This window comes from Carassius gibelio, chromosome B24 (assembly GCF_023724105.1).
Source record: "Carassius gibelio isolate Cgi1373 ecotype wild population from Czech Republic chromosome B24, carGib1.2-hapl.c, whole genome shotgun sequence".
NCBI classification, from domain to species: domain Eukaryota; kingdom Metazoa; phylum Chordata; class Actinopteri; order Cypriniformes; family Cyprinidae; genus Carassius; species Carassius gibelio.
This window is the reverse complement of record NC_068419.1, coordinates 7,794,336-7,815,404: the sequence shown is the minus strand read 5'-3', so window position 1 is coordinate 7,815,404 and position 21,069 is coordinate 7,794,336. Positions and strand designations below refer to the sequence as shown.

The following is a 21,069-nucleotide window of genomic DNA, read 5'->3' as shown; positions in this document are numbered from 1 at the left end:
GTCTTGGAAGACAACATTAGTAGGTTGGTTTGGGAAGTATATAATACAGTATAAAGTATGAGTAAGTTAGTCGTTTCAAATTTTCTGTGAATTAACGTTGTTTTGTTTCATTGATTGATGGCTCATTCAAACTAACCGTTAATGATCAACCAAAGCATGGAGACTGACAGACAAGACGACGATATGATGGTCTTGTGAGAATTTCGGCTATAAAGGGTAAATATTAACTCGTCCTACCCAGAACACTTAGGTCATGCAAATCATAAACTATTGTACATATTTACAAGTTTATTGTAACCTATACCTATACTTTTAAACTATGAACTGAAAGTAAAACTCCACTGCAGATTTAAATCGTATGAGGCACACCTCATTCAGGGACTGTATGTCATAAGAGTGTCTCACACTGTTTGTCTTTTAAGCATACTACAGTACCAACACTTTCTGGCATGTCAGACTTTAAAGAAATATTGTCATTTTAACCGGAGAGTGAGTCCCTGTAGTCTCTTGATCTGGTGTGTAATATTAACATTGAGGAAGACGATGCAGAAGTGATAGTAAAAAGTTTGCACGTAAGTGTGGCTAATTCACATTTGAAGTGAAGTGACATTCAGCCAATTATGGTGACCCATACTCAGAATTTGTGCTCTGCATTTAACCCATCCGAAGTGCACACACACAGAGCAGTGAACACACACACACACACACACACACACACACACACACACTGTGAACACACACCCGGAGCAGTGGGCAGCCATTTATGCTGCAGCGCCCGGGGAGCAGTTGGGGGTTCAATGCCTTGCTCAAGGGCACCTAAGTCGTGGTATTGAAGGTGGAGAGAGAGAGCTGTTCATGCACTACACCCTTCGATTGGGAGTCCAACCCTCTAACCATTAGGCCACGACTTCCCCATACATTTAGAATCAATGTTAAAATTAATCTGTACATTAATTATAGATGTTATATCAATGCCCAGATCTATCACAATTTTAACATGTACTTTCTGTTAATTTCACAGAAAAATAAAAGTCTGAAGAATGACAGGAAATCAGATTGGAAACAAGGTGCCATGCAACTGGCTGCTATGTTGCAGATCATCTCTACTTTAGAAGAAATAGACATCTCAGAATGTGATTTGATGAATTTGTTGAACATAAATATAAGCACAAAATAAAGGTAATTTACATTTGAATTAAAGTAGTTTTTTGCCATCGTCCTTAAGTAAAACAGAAAAATCAGTGCTATTAATTCTAGCCGACCTCATCTTTTCAGTCTTCAAGTATGTTTTCAGGAAAACTGCTTTGAAATACATAATTTATTATACTTATATATATATATATATATATATATATATATATATATATATATATATATATATATATATATATATATATATATATATATATAAGTCTTGTTTTATTGGTTAAAAGTAATCTTATACTTAAATGATAGGAGGAAACAACAGTCCATATGGCACAGATGCTGGTGGTGAATGAGACACTGAGGGAGCTTCACTTGGGAAAACATGACATGACTGATACTGTTGTGGAGAGACTGTGTGAAACACTGAAGTTAAACGTCTCTCTACGCTACATGGATCCTCACTGGTATACACTCACTTAATTCATGATCCTAAAGAGATGGTTCACATAAAAATGGCACAGGGCAACTCAGACATGACAGATATTTTGTGCTCCACAGAAAAAAAAGATATTCAAGTCACCTTCATTTATATAGAGCTTTATACAATACAGATTGTTTCAAAGCACCTTCAGAGTAATAAGGAGGAAATCAACAGAACCAATGATGCCAATTTAATCAAATATGAGGCAAATTCAAATTCTGCTGCAAAGCAGCTGTACAAAGAGATTAGTAACAGCTTAAATTTATTTGATCAATGTTGATTCAGTTTAGTAACTGTGAAGTTTATCAGATAGGAAATTACTATAATATGACCATAAATATAGTCATTTTTTTTTTTTACAATAACGGGATTACACAGGATGGAGCCAAATGCTTATCAGAGGTTTTGAAACAAAATCCCTTTTTGAAGATTTTAGATCTGTCTTCCAATTGCATTGAAGACCATGGTGCGGTTTATCTAAGTGAAGCTATCAAGCTGCCACACCGCAAACGTAAACCTGTATCCTTTGTATGTGCTGAATAGCTTATGTCATAATTTTTTCCTTACAGATTGTATTACAAGCAACAACATTGGAAAGGAAGGTCTTAAGTCCTTCATTGAGGCAATGAAAGTGAATTCCTGTCTCACACACATTTACATCTGGGGGAACAAAGTTGAGGAGCTAGTTTGCATGGTGAGATTCCACAAGTCGCTAAAGGATCAAGAACAGTGTTAAACTACAGTGCAAAAGGTCATTAAAATGTCTTGATGTTCTCTCTGCATGTATAATCAGGCTTTCTCTCAGCTCATAAGCAGTGGGCGGCTGTTGGAGGAGCACACAGATGTTTCTCACTATGAGGTGGATGATTGTGTTTTTCTAGCTGAAGTATCTCATTGTTTATGCAGGGACTATTATTGGACGTCCAGATATGGGGAATATAAAGACTCAAGTAATTCAGCTCTGGCCCTGATGGCATCAGATTCATTGGCTCTACAGATCCATCCAGACTCACATTCATGATTTTGTCCTGAAGTGCATGTTGCTGCTTCAGAATAAGACACATTTAGACTAAACTTAATTGTGACTTCTTGTTGTTTTTTAACATTTTCAGTTGCTGGAATGCAAAATAATCCACAGCACAGTTGGTTACATTTGTATTTATTATTATTAATCACAAAGTTAGTGTTTTTGATTACAGCCTTTTTGTCCATGTGTCCAGTGTTTGGAAATGTCACAGGCTGCCATGATGTCTGTGAAAAACACGTCATTTATGTAAATGATTTGCTCTGACACTTAGTCTTCGCTGTATTGGGTGTCACATGCAAATTTTTCAACAGTTTTGGCAGGACAGATAAAAGTCAGAGAGATTTTGATTTAGAAATTTCAGTCTAAAACTATATTTTTGTTTAATGTAAATGAGAAGGGAAGCAAATAAAAGTCCAAACCTAAATACTCATAATCTCTACTGTAGTGCGAATCATCAATACTTAAATGGATAGTTCACCCAAAAATAAAAATTCTGCCATTAATTATTCACCCTCATGTTGTTCCAAACCCGTGAGACCTTTGTTTATCTTCGGAACACAAATTAAGATATTACTATTCTCGTAGCTTCATAAAATTACAGTTGAACCCTTGTCACATGGACTATTTTACTGATGTTTTTGCTATGTTTCTGTGCATTGATCGTGGTAATATCTTTTCTGTTTGTGGAGGGTCAGAGAGCTCTCAGAGTCCATCAAAAATATCTTAATTTGTGTTCCAAAGATGAATGAAGGTCCTACAGGTTTGGAACAACTTGAGGGTGAGTATAATTAATAACAGAACTAAAGGGATATTCAATCAAAAAATGAACATTTATGAATCATCATGCAGATCTAAGTAAATAATAAGTTTATGATAAAACCAGAACATTTTAGAAATCTCGGGAAAGAGGATGTATGGTAACCCTACTCTAACCCTATACTGAAAAGTTATATTTAAACTTTCCATGCTTTAAATTGATGATAAAAAAAAAATCCCCTTTTTATACGGTCGTTTGTGTGATATAAACATTTAAAAATACATGTTTAAATTTATTGTTCATAGGAAAGTTACGTAATGGTTGAATGCCTTTCAGTCATCACATTCTCAGTAACATCTTAATTTGCCACTTCAGTAACTTGGAAAGCCACAATTATCAAAGCCGTTGAAACGCTTCTTATTAACTTGCAGCCTTTGGCGTTGGCGTGTCCAGCCTGTCACATTCCAGGAGGACATTCTTCTTGCTAAGAATTTTTTCCAGCTTCTCTCTCTCAGCCAAACTCAGAGACCAGTGCTGCAGAGACAGACGCTTGAGGGACGAGAGCTGCGGAAGTGCCTCCAACAAGGCGGGCAGCCAGGGAGACACAGAGAGGGGAGCAGAAGGTCGCAGACTGACATCCAGCTCCTCCAGTCCCTTTAGAGCAGCAGCTTTCTCAAAAAGAGACATCCAACCACCATCCCCAACGCTACCATTATAAGACAAATCCAGCTGCTTCAGATGGCACAGAGCTCCACGCTGACAAGCAGATTCTGCAAGATTACAACAGTTTGCAAAAGTCTAATTAGAAGGATGTTTAAAGCAGTGTAGGACCTTAGCCTTAATAATTAACTGAATGTTCTTCGACCCAAACTGACCAAGATGTAGCACATCTTCAGTGGTTAAACTGCAGCTACTCAGTCTGAGTTCCTGTAGCTTGCAATCAGGCTGCAATGGCTCCAGAAATTGTCTCAGATTTTCTCCCACACACTTGTTCCATGACAAGTTCAGCCTTTCAAGCTGTTTTAGCATCTGCATTGCGGTAGCTTTGAAACAAACACATTGGTTTCAAAATCTCATCATTTAAAATGAATCAAGTTTCATGTTTTTTTAAACTGTATTGGTTTCATACCAAGAGCATTGCATGCAGGTGTGTTCAAAGAACAGTTGTTCAGTGGAAGTTTGGTTATCTGAGAAAGAGGGAGGGTTTGCAGAAGATCCGGGAGTGTCTCTCCAACACTTTTATTAAACGACAAATCCAGCTCTTGGAGGTCTTTGAGAGATGGAGCTACCTGGACTGAGAAGCCAAGTTATAATAACAATACAAACAACTTTAAATCAACAGTGACAACAGGTCTTACCTAAAGCCAACACATCTTCCTTTGTTAGACAGCACAGATGCATGTCCAAACTTCTCAAGTGTGGGAGGAGAACTAGGATAGTGGCCAGTGTGGTTAGACCTCCACCTGCTTCCTTATTACACGACAGATCGATGTGCTCTAGCGCAGGGATGAACCTGAGTGCCTGTCCTTTTAACATTTCACAAAACAAACATCTCCAAAATTATTAACTGAAATGGTTACTTACTGATATTTGAGTCTGAATTTGGAGCTTCTTGGTATATCATTTAATGTGTGTGTTTGAAAGTTAGTAGCTGTGTTGCAAATAGTTGTTTGCCTACCACTTATGGTCTATTTTGAAGGAGTTTTTATCATTGTTTTCATACCCAGAACACTGAGGCTGTCTTTACTGAGTCCACACATGCTCAGTTTTAGGGTCTTCAGTCGTGGAGTTGAGCTTAGAGAGGAGGTGAAGTTCTCCATTCCCTTGATGGACAGTTTATTATTGGACAGATCTAACTCCTCCAAACTAGACAACATGGGAAGAGCCTCACCTGTAGAAAAACATAAGTGCTTTTAAAATAAAAATGATTAATAACCATTCACAGCTCATTATAGGCTTATTATGAATGATCTAAAGCTTAACTCCAACTCAAATCACTCAACATTTTTATGAACTAATTTAACCGTTCTGGTTCACAAACCTGTTTTAGTGGTTTATTTGTGAAATCAACTACTGATTGCATCAGTCGAGAACTGATTCAATGATCCAGTCAGAGCAAGTCTCAAGTTACCAAATCACTAAATCTGACTAGACCAACTCAAAATGAGCCAAGAACTGTGAGTAATATGTTCCTCAGTCTGACTGCGCTGATTCCTAATAATTCATAATGATCTCTTATCTGACCTGACATTGAACCCCTGGCTCTTTAAATATACATTTTGAGCTGGAGGAATGCTAAATGGTTTTAGAAACCTGCCAAGAACATGTCTATTTTAACCCAAAAGTAATCAATTATACAGGTGCTTCTAAATAAGTTAGAATGTTGAGGAAAGGTTAATTTATTTCAGTAATTCAACTCAAATTGTGAAACTCATGTATTAAATTAATTAAATGCACACAGACTGAAGTAGTCTAAGTCTTTTGTTCTTTTAATTGTGATGATTTTGGCTCACATTTAACAAAAACCCACCAATTCATGATCTCAACAAATTAGAATATGGTGACATGCCAATCAGCTAATCAACTCAAAACACCTTCAAAGGTTTCCTGAGCCTTCAAAATGGTCTCTCAGTTTGGTTCACTAGGCTACACAAACATGGGGAAGACTGCTGATCTGACAGATCCAGAAGACAATCATTGTATCCTTCACAAAGAGTAATTCACAAAAATGCATTGCCAATAAGCTGGCTGTTTACAGAGTGCTGTATCCAAGCATGTTAACAGAAAGTTGAGTGGAGCGAAAAAGTGTGGAAGAAAATATGCACAACAAACCAAGAGAACTGCAGCCTTATGAGGATTGTCAAGCAAACTGGATTCAAGAATTTAAATGAACTTCACAAGGAATGGACTGAGGCTGGGGTCAAGGCATCAAGAGCCACCACACACAGACTTGTCAAGGAATTTGGCTACAGTTGTCGTATTCCTCTTGTTAAGCCACTCCTGCACCACAGACAACATCAGAGGAGTCTTACCTGGGCGAAGAAGAAGAACTGGACTGTTGTCCAAAGTCCCTTTTTTCAGATGAGAGCAAGTTTTGTATTTCATTTGGAAACCAAGGTTCTAGAGTCTGGAGGAAAGGAGAAACTCATACCAAGATGCATGAAATCCAGTGTTAGGTTTCCACAGTCTGTCATGATTTGGGGTGCAGTGTCATCTGCTGGTGTTGGTACATTGTGTTTTTTGAAAACCTAATGTCACTGCACCCGTTTACCAAGAAATTTTGGAGCACTTCATGCTTCCTTCTGCTGAACAGCTTTTTAAAGATGCTGATTTCATTTTCCAACAGGATTTGGCACCTACCCACACTGCCAAAAGCCAAAAGTTGGTTAAATGACCATGGTGTTGGTGTGTTTGACTGGCCAGCAAACTCACCAGACATGAATCCCATAAATAATCTATGGGCTATTGTCAAGAGGAAAATGAGAAACAAGAGACCAAAAAATGCAGATGAGCTGAAGGCCACTGTCAAAGAAACCTCAGCAGTGCCACAAACTGATTACCTCCATGCCACGCCGAATTAAGGCAGCATTTAGGACGAACCCCTACCAGGTATTGAGTACATGTACAGTAAATGACCATACTTTCCAGAAGGCCAACAATTCACTAAAATTTGTATCCTTTTTTGTTGAGACAGTGAATTGGTGGGTTTTTGTTAAATGTGAGCTAAAATCATCACGATTAAAAGAACCAAAGACTTGACTACTTCAGTCTGTGTGCACTGAATTAACTTAATACATGAGTTTCACAATTTGAGTTGAATGACATCTTTCAGGGGAATAGTTGTTCTAATGCAATTACCATCATTATATTAACTTTTACTCGAGAGTCTAATTTATTGAGAAGCACCTGTATTTTGCATAAAATAAATTAAATGTTATATTTAAAAAAATAAAAAAATAATATATATATATATATATATATATATATATATATATATATATATATATATATATATATATATATATATATATATATATATATATATTAAATAAATATAGAAAATAAAGAATTTTGTCATTGTATAGAGTTTCCCCCATATTTTCATTAGTCTTGTGTGAATTTTGTGTAAATACAAATTTATTATTTACTCAAGCAGAATTGTTACAGATGTTGTATTTCATCAAAGTATGTATAATTGAACTTTATTTTAGTGCACCACCACTGCCCCAAAAATTTTACTTCATAGTCTTCCATGTCATATGACATCTTTCAGGGGAATAGCTTGAGGTTCTAATCCAATTACCATCATTATAAGAGTTTTATACAAGACATGTCTTACTCAGAGCTGTAATGTCTGTCTCAGAGAGCTGACAGTCCACCAGGCGGAGTTCCTTCAGTGTGCTTTGAGGTTGGAAGTGTTCTGTTAAGTGTCTGAACTTTCCTGCGCCAAAGCCAACATTCCAGGACAAATCTAGCATCTCTATTAGAGGAATGCAGTCAAGAGCTTCACCTGGAATATTATTTCAAGAGAAACAAGACCAATTTCACTTATTTAGGTTGGAATTTATATGATTTTCTATAGACATATGTGTCTACATTTAGCTTTTTAGCTCATGTAGCTTTTTTAAGCATTTTTGTGAAGTCTTTTAAAACAAAAACAAACACAAATAAGATATTTTGAAGGATGTTAGTAATCAAAGAGTTTTGGTTCCAATTGACTTCCATTATATTGTTTAACCATACAATGGACGTCAATAGGACCTGAAACTATTTGCTCATCAAAATTCTTCAAAATATCTTATTTTGTATTTAACATTGCTATTGACTTTCATTTGTATGAGTTCCATTGAGTTTCAGTTCTCATCGACTTCCATTGTATTAAGAAAAATAATGGAAGTCATCAGGTTACGAATATCCTTCAAAATGTATTCCGCAGAAGAAAGAATGTCATGGGCCTACATGTTTGTAATGACATCGAGAGTGAATAATGACAGAATTTTCATTTTTGGGTGACTATCCTTTAAGTCATAATGATAAATGAATACTTCCTGTACCAAGAGCAATAAGGTCTTGATCTGTTAATCTGCAGCTACACAGCTTCAGCACTCTCAGTTTTCCTACATGCTGCAGATGGGCAGTAAGTGCCTTCAGGGAGCCTCCAACCAGATCATTCCAGGACAGGTCCATCACCTCCAGCTGAGCCAGAAATGGCAGTAATGTTGCTGAGGATATGTCAAAACAATAATTGGAGATCCTGACACATGTACGGTCTTGTTATTGTACTGTGGGGAAAACAGCACGTCACAACACCCACCTAGTTCCACAAAATCTGTAGCCGTCAGATCACAGTGGCTCAGGCTCAGATTCTGACTGTGAGGGGTTTTCCCAAGCTTCTGAACGAACTGCTTCACCCGACCCCAGCCCACAAGAGAGCCAACCTCATCATCTGTGTCATTGATCTCTAAAGGCAAACGAGGGTTTGTTAATCTACATTTGCATCAAGTCATGTTTTTTTTAAAAACATCTAATGCCCACCTTTGCCAGGCTCATTATTTTCCTTTCCCTCACTGGATTCTTTCACTTCAGGTATGCCTGAGTTTCTCTTGTCACTCTCTGATGGGCGGAAGAGGCGGCCCACAGCCGGTTTCTTTCTCTCTGTGAAAGAGGCTTTCCTTCGGAGCTGGTTCATAATCATATCCAGAGGAGATCTTTTCTGAACACTCTCCTTTCCTTTGGTTGACTCTGAATGTGAAGACAAAATGGATGAATAATTGACTCTAAATTTATTTATCATCAAATAATGCATAATTGCATAAACAGTGACTTACTTTGAGAATTTTTTTTTTTGTTTTAATTTCACAAAAAAAAAATATATAATACAAAATATATATATTTTTTTCAGCAAAGACTATTAAATATATATATATATATATATATATATATATATATATATATATATATATATATTATATAGTATTTGCTGAAAAAAAGCTTAAAAGTGAATATATATATATATATATATATATATATATATATATATATATATTTATATATATGTATAATTTTCTGCAAAATATATATTTTGTATTATATATTTTATATATTTGTATTATATATATAATTTATTTATTTTATATAATATTTTTTACATAAATGTTAATGTATTTTTGCATTTAACAATTATGAAATGTGGTTATTTGCTTAAATTTCAGGTAAAATGAAAAAAAAAGGGGTTTTAAAAGGGGCTTTTTTATACAAACAACAAGTATATTTGATATTTTGAGGTTCAATATGACTGGACATTCAAGACAACATACCTGTTGAATCCATTGCTTCTTAAATGGTGATCTCGGCTTATATGCAGGTAATTTATGTATGATTACTGTGTCCTTTTTCAATCTGAAAAACGAATACATTAATATTTAAAACAGCACGAAAGACAGTCGATTTGTTTACTTTCTCATATCCTCCTCATCATTGCAACGGAAACTGTTTGACTCGAGCTGTTCTTACCTTGAATATTTCTTAAACCTTTTACATATAAATTCATCAGTGCGCGATGATTTGGGACGTTTTCAGTCCGTGTTTACACCTGTCACATTCATACCGGATCCCGGAAGTTAGGCTGAACTTTGGCTTTATAAAAACACTGTAAACAAAGCGTGGTCACATGAATCCGGTCACTTTAAAAGCCTCATTCATTTAAAATCTTAGTTATTCATTTATCAAAATTGCACAAACCCATGAATTTGCTGAGTGGACACCGGAGATGGTCGAGGACCCCCTTAAGAAAAGTTTACTATAATCCTGGAAACCGTGAGTGTCTTCTGAAATAATATAATAGTTACTACAGTTAGTGGTTTAAACCCATATATATATATATATATATATATATATATATATATATATATATATATATATATATATATATATATATGATGGACATGCATTTTTTATTATTAGAAAAGTAAATGCAAGTAATTGTATATAATTAGGCTTTATATAATCATTTTTATTATTTTCCCCAACAGCACATTAATATATAATTTCCCATAATTAATGTAGAAAGATGACATACAAAAGTTGGTGGGTGATACAAAGTGTCTGGATCACAAGTGGAGGTAGGACAAAAGTGTCATGTCATACGATACACATAAAAGATGATAATGAACATTTTGTACTTGACAACATCATTGAAACATTATGTTTGGCTTAAAGGTAAGGAGACAATACTCAGTATATCTGTATTTTATTTATATTATATATTTATTCAATCTCACATGCATCTTTAAGTAATCTGGAAACTATAAAAAGGAAGAAAATCATATTAAGAAATATCATAGCAGCAGCACAGAGGTATTTATCAGACTGACTACTCCATCCATCCACTTCTTTACACAAATACACAACCTATAGCATTTCTATGTATATATCTGTATGTTTTTGTATGAGGTAGCAACTATTTAATTCATCTGAACTGTTAAAAGTTTGATATAAAAGCTATTACAGATAAACAAGCTGATTGTCAGTTACAGCAAACAATAGCAATACATAATTTTCGTTCTCACACATAGAAGAATAACACATCTTTCTCTGAGCAAAGTACATATAGACCTGTTTATCTAGACGGTTTATAGACTGTAAAGTACAAGAACCATGTCATATACTGTAAATGTAGTGGTAATGAGTGTTATAACATTTAACATCACTTTTAAAATCTATAATTTTCTTCTCTTTTTCTGTTTGGTGTTAAAAGTCCCCGAAATGAGAGAGAGAAAAAAAATTGGTGGTGATCAAGAGAGGCAAACATTCACTGTAAATGGCATAGAAAACATTCTCTGAACTTTATACCACAGTGTAAACATAGTATATTTATCCATATTTTATGAAAGTACACATGCATATATTTTGTACATTCATAATGAGCATAACCTACATAAAATACAAACAAAATATGGCAAAAAGAATGTTAAATATGTATACTTTGACATAAGATTACTCGCATAACATTTATCCATAAACAATAAATATTTTTAGAAACAAAATATTAGTTTTCAATATACATTTTTAAACAATTCCAATATTTAACAAAAATAATAATAAATCATTCGATATCAGTAGTCCTAGCACTTATAACCCAAAACGGATGGTGCTGATTGTACGCTTGCAGGTTTAGTGGTTTGCATAATGTTTCTAACTACTTAATTTGTATCAAAACACCAAAACTTCTTATTCACATGTCCAAAATAAAACCGGTTCAACTCGATAGTTACTCAACAGGTTCACAGCATTAACCCAAACCTACTCAGGACGACCCGAATTGTATAATTGTTCCGTAGAACTGCAATACAAACTAATTTGGCATCCAATTCCAAAACGGAGACACCATTCCAAAATGACTCTTGATCACAGTAATCAGATTGCGGGTTGGACAATGTTAAGGTGTCGGGGACATGTGTGTGTCGCTACAGGCTGAAGAGATGGGACTGTCCATTGAAGCAGGGTGGGCAGATTCCCCCATCTGATGTTTGAGCTCAGAGATGGTTCGCTCCAGCCTCTCTCTGGCTTCTCGCTCTCTGCGTAGCTCTTCCTGCAGCTCCTCGCGGTCTTCCTCAGCGCGGTCCAGCCTCTGACGCAGCTCTGATAACTAAACACAGGATGCCAGTGGGCAATGATGCACTTTAAACTATAGGGTTTGAGATGCAAAATGTCTAATATTTTATAAAGAAAATATATATTTTGTTCATTTATGTTGATATAAATATATATTTTACTGTTTAAAAAAAAACATATAAATATATATATATATATATATATATATATATATATATATATATATATATATAATTTTTTTCTTTTTTTTTACGATACTAATACTTTTATTCAGCAAGAAAACATTACATATTTTTTATTATTAAATAGATAATCTTTTAATTTCAAATAAATGTTATTTCTTTGAACTTTAACTTACTTTAAATAATAATAATAATACACAACATTACTGTTTTCTTACTTATATATTCTTATACTTATATAATAACATAAGTTTAAAATGTTTTTTTATCCCAACCATTCATTTGGAGTCAATAATTATTTTATTTTATTTTAAGAAATTATTTTTCAAAATTACTTACAATTCTACCAAAGATTTCTATCTTTAAAAAATGGCGTTCCCTTGAACTTTTAGAGAATTAAAGAATCGTGAAAAAAAGTATATATATATATATATATATCAAGACTTCCACAAAAATATTAAGCAGCACAATTGTTTTCAGCATTGATAAGAAGAAATGTTTCTTAAGCACCAAATCAGAATATTTGAATGATTTCTGAAGGATCATGTGGCACTAAAGCCTGGAGTAATGATGCTGAAAATTCAGCTTTGCCATCACAGGAATAAATTACAATTTTAAAATATATTAAAAATAGAAAAACTGCTATTTTAAATAATAATATATCACAGTATTACTGTTTTTATCCAAAAACAAATGCAGCCTTGGTGAGCATAAGAGGCTTCTTTACAATTCAAATTAAACTTTGAAATTCTATTTTATCCTAAAAAATTGTATGAAAAGAAAATATGACAAAAGAAATTATGAACCTGATAAGGACTTGTGTGGATGTCTGTGATTGGTCGGTACCTGTTTGGCATAGATAGTTTCCTGGTGTGACTCAGTAGCCAGCTCTTTGCATCTGCAGCCTTGCTGCCTCAGCTGCTCAAGTCGCGACTTTAACTTTCTCTGTTCCTGCTGGACTTCACCGAGCCTCTGAGCGTGTTCAGTCTGAACCGCCTCCAGCTCCCCGTGTAGGTCACAGCGGTCTGTGGCTTCACCTTGACGGAGAGCCTGCAGCTCCTGTTCACAAGTACCAGAGTGAGAAAGAGTCATAAGATACTCACACACACCTTCTGGAGGTGCTAAAAACAGACATTAAGTGTGCTGTAATGTAATCTAGTCGGTGTAAAAACCTTTTCAAGCTGCTTCTGTCTGCGTAGTGTTGACTGAAGTTTGTCGTGTTGCGCGCTGTACATCTGAAGAAGCTCCATCACCACGCCATCCTTACTGTGCTCCACAGTCACACCACCCATCCGCTTATAAGCTGCCGGATCTACTTTCTGCCATTCGTCTGGACTTTCATAATTTGACTGGCCATGTTTTTCTTGCCCTGTGTCAGTTAGATCTCTCATTAAGAACATGTACGTTCCTTTATGCAATGTGACTTGTGGTGGAAGCAAACAAACCTGCATAGGTGGGGGTCTTTGGGTCAGTGTCATGTGCTTCCTGATTCTTTTCATCCTGACTATCACTGAGCGTCTCTGTTCCTGGAGACCCCATTTCCTTCCCAGGCACATACCCAGCGTGTTGTGCCAAGCAATTACCTTCCAGCTTGTCAGGCATGTACTGGTACCAGCTGGGGAGGAAAACAATAAGAGAAGTTACTTGCTGTTTTGTACTAAAACTACTTCCAACGGCAGAGTTATTGCAGTAAAATTAAAAATGACAAAATCTAAATTACTATAAAGCTTTACCTAAAATAAAAATGTAAATAAAATATACAAATAAAATCTAATTCAAAATATAAACAAAAACTATAATTAGCTCATCTCATGCTAAAATAACACTGCTTCTAAAAAGTCCAGATCAGATTTCACCTCAAAATCAACTGAAAAAAATATATACAAAATTATATTTTACAGACAGCAATGCCTATTTAAGCATAATTAAGATTGATTAAATTATTTTCATCACAATTAAGCATATTACCACAAATTGTACAATATTTATATTATTATAGCAATTATGTATTTATTTAATCATTCTTTATTATCTCTTTGTAAAAAGTTTAATTCAAACCATAGCATTTGAATTTATTTACAATTTAATTTATTTTTATTATTTTGATAATTATGAGGAAATGAGTCACCAAATTTTTAGGTCATTTACATTCATTTTATTGAATTGTATTTTGATTTTTTTTAGGTCATGAGAATGATTACAGAGAACAATGAAAATGACAAATAAACTCAAAAAGTGCAACATCCACTGAATTGCACTAATTCATTGTTTTACAGTAATGAATAGTGTAAAATAATTCCAAAATAAATCTTTTTCTTTGTGCTGTGATATATATCTGATATATATTATATGATATTTGCGAATGAACTGAACCTTTGCCACATCAAGTCAACATCACCAGGGTCCTCCTTAAGACTGGCAAGCAAATGTGAGTCGAACACAAAAGCCGGTGAAGATATTTCCTGAAAGAGAGAGATAAAAAGAACTTGTTAGCCTGGTTTCACTAACAAAAAGATATTGATTAACCCATTGTATGTTAATGCAGATTTATCTTAACGTATTAGAAGTCACATTGAGTATTCTCACTTAGTGAACATTGATTAAATCCCTTTACTGGCTGAAGCAGCCTCTTAAATCACACCAGTATGAACTGTGTCACTTCTGCACACACACATTTAGTTCTTATGATTAATTCTATTCCAATAGACAAGCCAGGTCTAGAAATATTTAAATAAGACTTTATATCATTGTGAAAGCTCATCCTGGATTAACTCTCTCATTCTGAAATGTTTTACAGGCCGTGTGGTAATGTTGCACTCCCTAATATAGGACAGAAACTTGAATCTGAATACTGAAGGAAATATGGACCTTTCTCCCATCAACAGCCGGTAACGTAAGCCGCTTTAATGTAAATAGGCCATCTGATCTGTCATAAAGCCTCAGCAACCAGCTTGCACACCACATGCACGCTTAGAGCATGTGGACCTTTAAAAAAATATAAACTACACACCCACACAATGAAGAGACAAAAATTTCCTTTATGTTCATAATGTAACAATTCACACGTGTACTCAAAAGTCCCTCCGCTGTGGTTATGAAGCACGGCCCTGAAACTGTTCACTCGATACGTGGTTCTCCTATGGAAATAATGCCTTTGTAAGCATACGTTTGAAACTGTATACCAGTGGTATGAACGGTTTGGTGTGTGTCCTTAGAAACAAAACAAGCAATACAGGTTTATTAAAAAAACACACACACTCTTTCATACATTTACATGTGAAGTCATGTGCGAGAGCTCCAGACGCCTCTGGTTGGGGGAAGGGTGAGCTGTCTGGGGGCCGTCACGTGGCGCTCATGGCACGAGGACTCTAATCTACGCTATTTACAAAGTGACATGAGCACGATGGTCACTCTTAATGCACTTCAATGACATGATTCATTTGTGACCTTGTAAAACAGCTCAAATGCACCAGATTTGACTATAAGGTTCAATTATAGTCAAAAATCAGTTAGTCTTCCTGCCTTGGCCTTAACATTGTCATTGACATGAACAGAAAGATAGATAGATAGATAGATAGATAGATAGATAGATAGATAGATAGATAGATAGATAGATAGATAGATAGATAGATAGATAGATAGATAGATAGATAGATAGATAGATAGATAGATAGATAGATAGATAGATAGATAGACACCAAACTAAAATTAATTTTGTTTGCTAGACAGACACATTTTATTTTATTGCACTTTTCTATTTTCTCTAGAGGTATATTAAATCTAATAAGTATCAGTATTATATATTAAATGTAAACAGAAAGTCTAGTCTGTATCTGGGAAAATGGGTCTGTCTGAGAACAGCAGTTGCTGGGGATGTTGTTGAGTCTCTGGCTAAGCATTATAAAGAAATAGGAATTTACTGAATGTGCTACGATTTGATTGGCTGAGAGGGAGGCTGGGGCCAGGGGTTCGCTCTCTGATTGGCTGGGGATGGAGGTCCTGCAGGGTGAGAGCTGGGCCAGTAAAGGGGGAGCAATACTCTGCATGTAACAGAATGTCCCAACCATTCTCTTTCACTCCCTTTCTCGATCTCTTTCACTCTTTTTTCCCTCAACAGTTTTTTCTTCTCTTTTCTCCCTCCCTCCCACCCACTCTCCTCTCTCTGTTTCTCTTCCCTGTTGCCGTGGCTCCTGCTGTTTGTGAAAGGAGTTTGAGAGTCTAGTGACCTGCTCTGACCGCATTCATCCATTTCCTTCAGAGGGAAACATCTGGTGCAGCATGAGAGCTGGATTCAGCTGACCCAACATTAGATTTGCTGTTTACTTTCCACTCAAAATATTTCTTAAATTTTGGGACTTGGACAAATATGGTCTTTCAAGCTTTCTCGGCTGCAAATGCTTTAGCCACAATAACTTGCATATCGGTTGATCTATCTATCTATGTATCTTTCTTTCTGTCTGTCTGTCAGTCTATCGATCTATCTATCTAATCTTTTGTTTTATTTAAATAAACTAAGCTTTTTTTTTCTTTTTTTTTTTTTACATTTAAATTTATTAAGAACTTAAGAAAAAGGAAAAATAAACATATATGCATATATTCCACCCTGCCCCTTTTTTCCTAAATTTCACACTTGTTTTTTTTTTCTTTGTATTTCACAACAAAAAATAAAAAACTGTAACCTATAAATCTTTTCCGCGCTGTTACATTTACTACTTACCTTTCTTACTTATTATAACGATTAAGAAATCATCTTATATTTAATAATGTAAAAAAAAAAATCTGATTTCTAAATGAATATAGATTGCAAATAAGAGATAATTACCACATGTGGCTGCCTCTTCTCTTGCTGGAACTTCGCCTTCATATCCTCCAGAGATTTATTTAGCTTTTCTTCATCTGCTGTTCCCAGATGTCTCTGTGCCAGCTGCAGATAGCAGGCCCACTTGGCTGAATCGAAGCCCCAATGACATGTGCGTTTGTCTGGCTGTCGGTGGGAGTGCATGACAAAGCGCTCCGGGCAGAAGAGCATCCGGCATTGGGAACAGCGGATACAGTGCGCATCCGGGCTGGAGTAAAGCTGGGGTACAAACAGGCCTTGACACTTGCCCAGACACTGGTGTTCCACCCAAAATCCCCCAGATTCTTCGCCATCTTTCTCTTCCTCCTCTCTATCACCATGCCCTTTGTGTGAATCACGAGAGGGTTCCTCACCCGGATGCAGCAGGGTGTTGCAGAGACGCTGGGCATCGGTCAGCGTGATGAGGCCGCAGGATGGAGTCCCTGGAGGAAGGATGCCCAGTGTTTTGAGGATGTGTAACTGTGTGGCATCGCAGCGGGAACAGAACAAATACAGCTGGTCACACACAGAGTTGATCTGTTGCAACGAGAATTCCCGCAGGACGGTGTTGAGCAGCTGCGGCAGACAAAGACGCAGTTCGCCTCCTACAGAGAAGCAGGAGATGGATTCGCCCTCCAGACAGCAGAGGACAAGGTCCGTCGAGCTGTCAGGAGGAACTAGAACGGGTCCCCCTGCCATACCTCCCTGGGCCAGAGGGGGCGCTATCTTATACTGACCATGATGACCAGTGAACGCTGCCGGGCCACCGAGGGAACACTGGCTGCTCAGAGAGAACTGCGCTAGAGTGTGCTTCAAACCAGGACTCAGATCCGGATTGGCCTCCATCTTGTTCGTTGCCTTCGAGGCCTGATAACCGAGAGAGGTTTCTGGGATCTTTTTGCAGGATAAATTGAGAGCAGCCATCACACGTTTCTTCATGGGTGTGCTGTCCACGGCTTTGTCTTGCAACAACCTCTTTAATGGCATTTTAAGAAGTGCCTGTTCCTTGGGGAGGTCTTGGCGCTTGTTCTCGGTAGTCGCCATAATGCTTTTATGGATATCGCTAAGCTGTCTTCGGGAACCAGAAGATACACAGAGGAAGTGTCAGGAATGCAGTGCTTTTTATATGTGGATCATAGTAGGTCTTCAACACGTCCCAGATGGCTGAGAAATCAAAACAAGCATCACAGATTACTAATGATAAAAAAAAAAAAAACATAATATATAGTAAATTAATAGTAATAGTACTTAATAGTACTATTGAATAGTAAACTTAATCAGGCTCCTTTATGAATTTTTTTTTAAATGAATTGTTATAAGATAAAGAAATATTTAAAAAACAAAAATGTATAAACTAAAACGGTCAAATATAATACATTACTTTGATCTCATATAAAAATATTGCATAATATGTAAATATTTATTTAATAATATAATATTTATTTTGTAAAATTTATTTTTTGAATCACAGACATGGCATAAACTTGAATTTCTGCATTAACATAAAATGTGAACCAAGGATATTATAGTTTACTAAAACTAAGAGACCATTAAAACATTTCTGTATCTTAAAATAAATGTTAATAAATAAATATATATTAATATATTTATTATATACTACTTGAAATAAAATAAACATGAACTAAAATTAAATTAAATTAAAAATAATATATTAAACTTTCTATCTCAGCTAGTTGACAAAGCAACCTTTCTAATTTTTCCTGATGAACTAAAATAAAAAGAAATAAACATTAATTATATATGTACAAAACAAAATTGCTAAACCCTTTACTAAAATTAAAATGAAAACATAAAATGTAAAATAAGAAAATATGAATAGAAAGTGCACTGGGGTGGACATTTCCCATGTCATTCACAAAACAGTTTATTTTAAATAATTATAAAGAGCCTAAACTCGTTTCAAGGAAGGGTTAATAGTATGAGTCTTGTCAATGATAGCGCAATCTACTTAGTCGTGTGACCGTATGTATCAGACTTACACCCATAGACATAATATACGTATATATGTCTATTCTTACACCCCCTGACAGCGAGAGGCCCCGCCCTCTTCACAAAGCTCCGCCCATCCCCCCAAATGCCTTGGTAATGACATTCACTCGTGCCAGAGACCTCTGCGGGACTACCCCCCATATGTTCCCACACCTATGCCACTTTCACATTTCACAACAAACTGTGAAGGCACCCGTCGAGAAGATTTCATTACGGGGGGAAAAAACGTGGGATTCTGTAGATTTAATGGTGATGAAAATGTTTAGGTCCTGCTGGTGTGAAATATGATCACCGCGATGATGAAAAAACAGCCTACATTGAACATTTTTCTAACAGCACTTGAAGGAAATAAACTACAACCGTAGCCGATTACTGTCGATTATCAAATAGCGTATGTCAATCTTAGAAAATATCTCATGTAAATTTAAACTGAAACAGTCGAAAATAATCCTCTAAGATTTTATACGCTAAAGACATTTCATGTAACCTTAAAGACACGGCAGGGAATCATGTGAGGAAATTAATATATGAATGATCATGTAATATACTGAAATATTAAATATTGAAAATACGTGCTTTCGTTATAGAGAAAGTAAACCGAAAAACAACATGCATTCAACGCTTACCTTTAAATCGTTGTTTTGACCGAGAATATAAGGAAATAATCGTATTTTACAGTACACCACGGGATTCCGTGTCGGAGTTCACAGCAGAGCGCGCGCCCGTCGCCCTGACACCGATAACACTGGAGCGGACTTCATGCTGATAGACTAGACGTCAATCCACAACCCAACAACCTACGTCACCCGACGGGTGCCACGGCTAGACGGCGTGATTTAGCGGAGGAAGTCTGTCTCGCGATCTGGGGGCGTTACCCGCATTCCTATAAGTTCCGCCTTTAAACCAATCACTGATTGGGGGAGCTCTCTGAATGACTTTTCAACTGTCCAATCGTTGATTGCCATTCGATCGCTTCTACCGAGCACAGCCGTAGCAACCGTAGCAAGAGTAGGAAGTCTGTCTTACTAGCAAGGGTTTATGTGCGGTTAACATACACGAATTATTGTGAACCATGGTAAAGGTGTGTCTTTGTGCAGACATTTATAAAACTGATTTTTTTTTATTGTTTATATTGTTGTTTCATAAATACAGGCTAACTGAGCAAAAAATAATTAAATGCTTCAAATGTATCAAGACATTTTAAAATGAAAAAAAAACAAACACCAATAGGGGACTATTAGAGTCCCACCTTATAAAAATGTTAACATTTATTTACAAAAATAATAATTACTATTAGAAATAGTAGCTACATTTTAGGTGTAAATTGAATAGTATACTTTTGCTTGAATGTATACCCAAGAATATAGTATTATGCTACTTAAATGTTAATTTGGAAAACACAATTCTCATATTTTAAACTATTTTTACACTTAGTTTTTAACTAAATTGGACCTTTGTCTATAAACCTTCTAATTACTAAGATAGCCTTTGTGACAGCTTTCCTGTATGATAACTAACCCTCGTATCCTTGTGTGATTTTCTCTTTTTTTTTTTGGCACTTATTCTTAATAATTTACCGGATTGCCAATATATATTTTTATCAGTCACGTCCACATACTGCAGCTAGTATTATCTATATAGTTCAATCCTGTCTTTCAGCATCACATTACTGTGACTAACACAGCTTAACTTGCTTATTCATCCTTTGGCTTTGTTTATGTAAATCATGTGTTTTTAAGTGTATTGGGGAATTATGCCATAGTGCTTTGCATTGTCCAGCTGGAATTAAGTAAATGTAAACATTGATAGCTTTAATGAATGTAGTTGCCTCACTAACCATGCAATATTTTGTGAGCAAGAATATTTATTTACTTTCTGTTAAAAAAAATGTGTAATGATACTTTCAGACATCAATTTGCATTCTCTTTCTTCTTTGTGTCCTTTTCCATGTGAACATTAGCATAAGGCAAATGGCTCTAATTTGACTTTCATTTGTGTCGAGGTTTGCATTTCTAT

The 21,069-nt window shown here is 35.7% G+C and overlaps 4 protein-coding genes across 5 annotated transcripts in view; 2 read left to right on the top strand and 2 right to left on the bottom strand.

Moving 5' to 3' along the window:
• The first annotated feature begins 1,040 nt into the window (after nucleotides 1–1,040).
• Nucleotides 1,041–2,662, top strand: lrrc34 (leucine rich repeat containing 34). The gene is given in 6 exon segments (XM_052596163.1): nucleotides 1,041–1,062; nucleotides 1,065–1,282; nucleotides 1,456–1,610; nucleotides 1,990–2,157; nucleotides 2,207–2,321; nucleotides 2,421–2,662. Coding segments are annotated over 6 exon segments (906 nt in total). The 3' UTR covers nucleotides 2,649–2,662.
• A 108-nt stretch (nucleotides 2,663–2,770) lies between these two features.
• lrrc31 (leucine rich repeat containing 31) lies at nucleotides 2,771–10,058 on the bottom strand. The gene is made up of 11 exons (XM_052596162.1): nucleotides 9,925–10,058; nucleotides 9,729–9,810; nucleotides 8,947–9,153; nucleotides 8,726–8,872; nucleotides 8,466–8,633; nucleotides 7,751–7,921; nucleotides 5,135–5,302; nucleotides 4,770–4,937; nucleotides 4,541–4,705; nucleotides 4,287–4,454; nucleotides 2,771–4,181 (listed from the first exon to the last, which is right to left on the bottom strand). The coding sequence occupies exons 2-11, from the start codon at nucleotides 9,739–9,741 to the stop codon at nucleotides 3,832–3,834; spliced, it is 1,725 nt and encodes a 574-aa protein (XP_052452122.1). The 5' UTR covers nucleotides 9,742–9,810; nucleotides 9,925–10,058; the 3' UTR covers nucleotides 2,771–3,831.
• Nucleotides 10,059–10,075: 17 nt separating this feature from the next.
• The window catches only part of LOC128013276 (polyhomeotic-like protein 3), a 28,097-nt gene continuing 17,103 nt past the window's right edge, over nucleotides 10,076–21,069 (top strand). Inside the window, exons 1-2 of one of the 2 annotated variants that reach the window (XM_052596158.1) lie at nucleotides 10,076–10,227; nucleotides 10,477–10,532. The gene's annotated coding sequence lies outside the window, so the exon portion shown is untranslated. Of the gene's footprint in view, nucleotides 10,228–10,442; nucleotides 10,533–21,069 lie in introns of both variants that reach the window. The other variant, XM_052596157.1, reaches the window with a different exon arrangement.
• Nucleotides 10,393–19,883, bottom strand: skilb (SKI-like proto-oncogene b). Its single transcript, XM_052596161.1, has 7 exons — nucleotides 19,680–19,883; nucleotides 17,029–18,207; nucleotides 14,580–14,668; nucleotides 13,652–13,821; nucleotides 13,379–13,575; nucleotides 13,053–13,265; nucleotides 10,393–12,058 (listed from the first exon to the last, which is right to left on the bottom strand). The coding sequence occupies exons 2-7, from the start codon at nucleotides 18,085–18,087 to the stop codon at nucleotides 11,849–11,851; spliced, it is 1,938 nt and encodes a 645-aa protein (XP_052452121.1). The 5' UTR covers nucleotides 18,088–18,207; nucleotides 19,680–19,883; the 3' UTR covers nucleotides 10,393–11,848.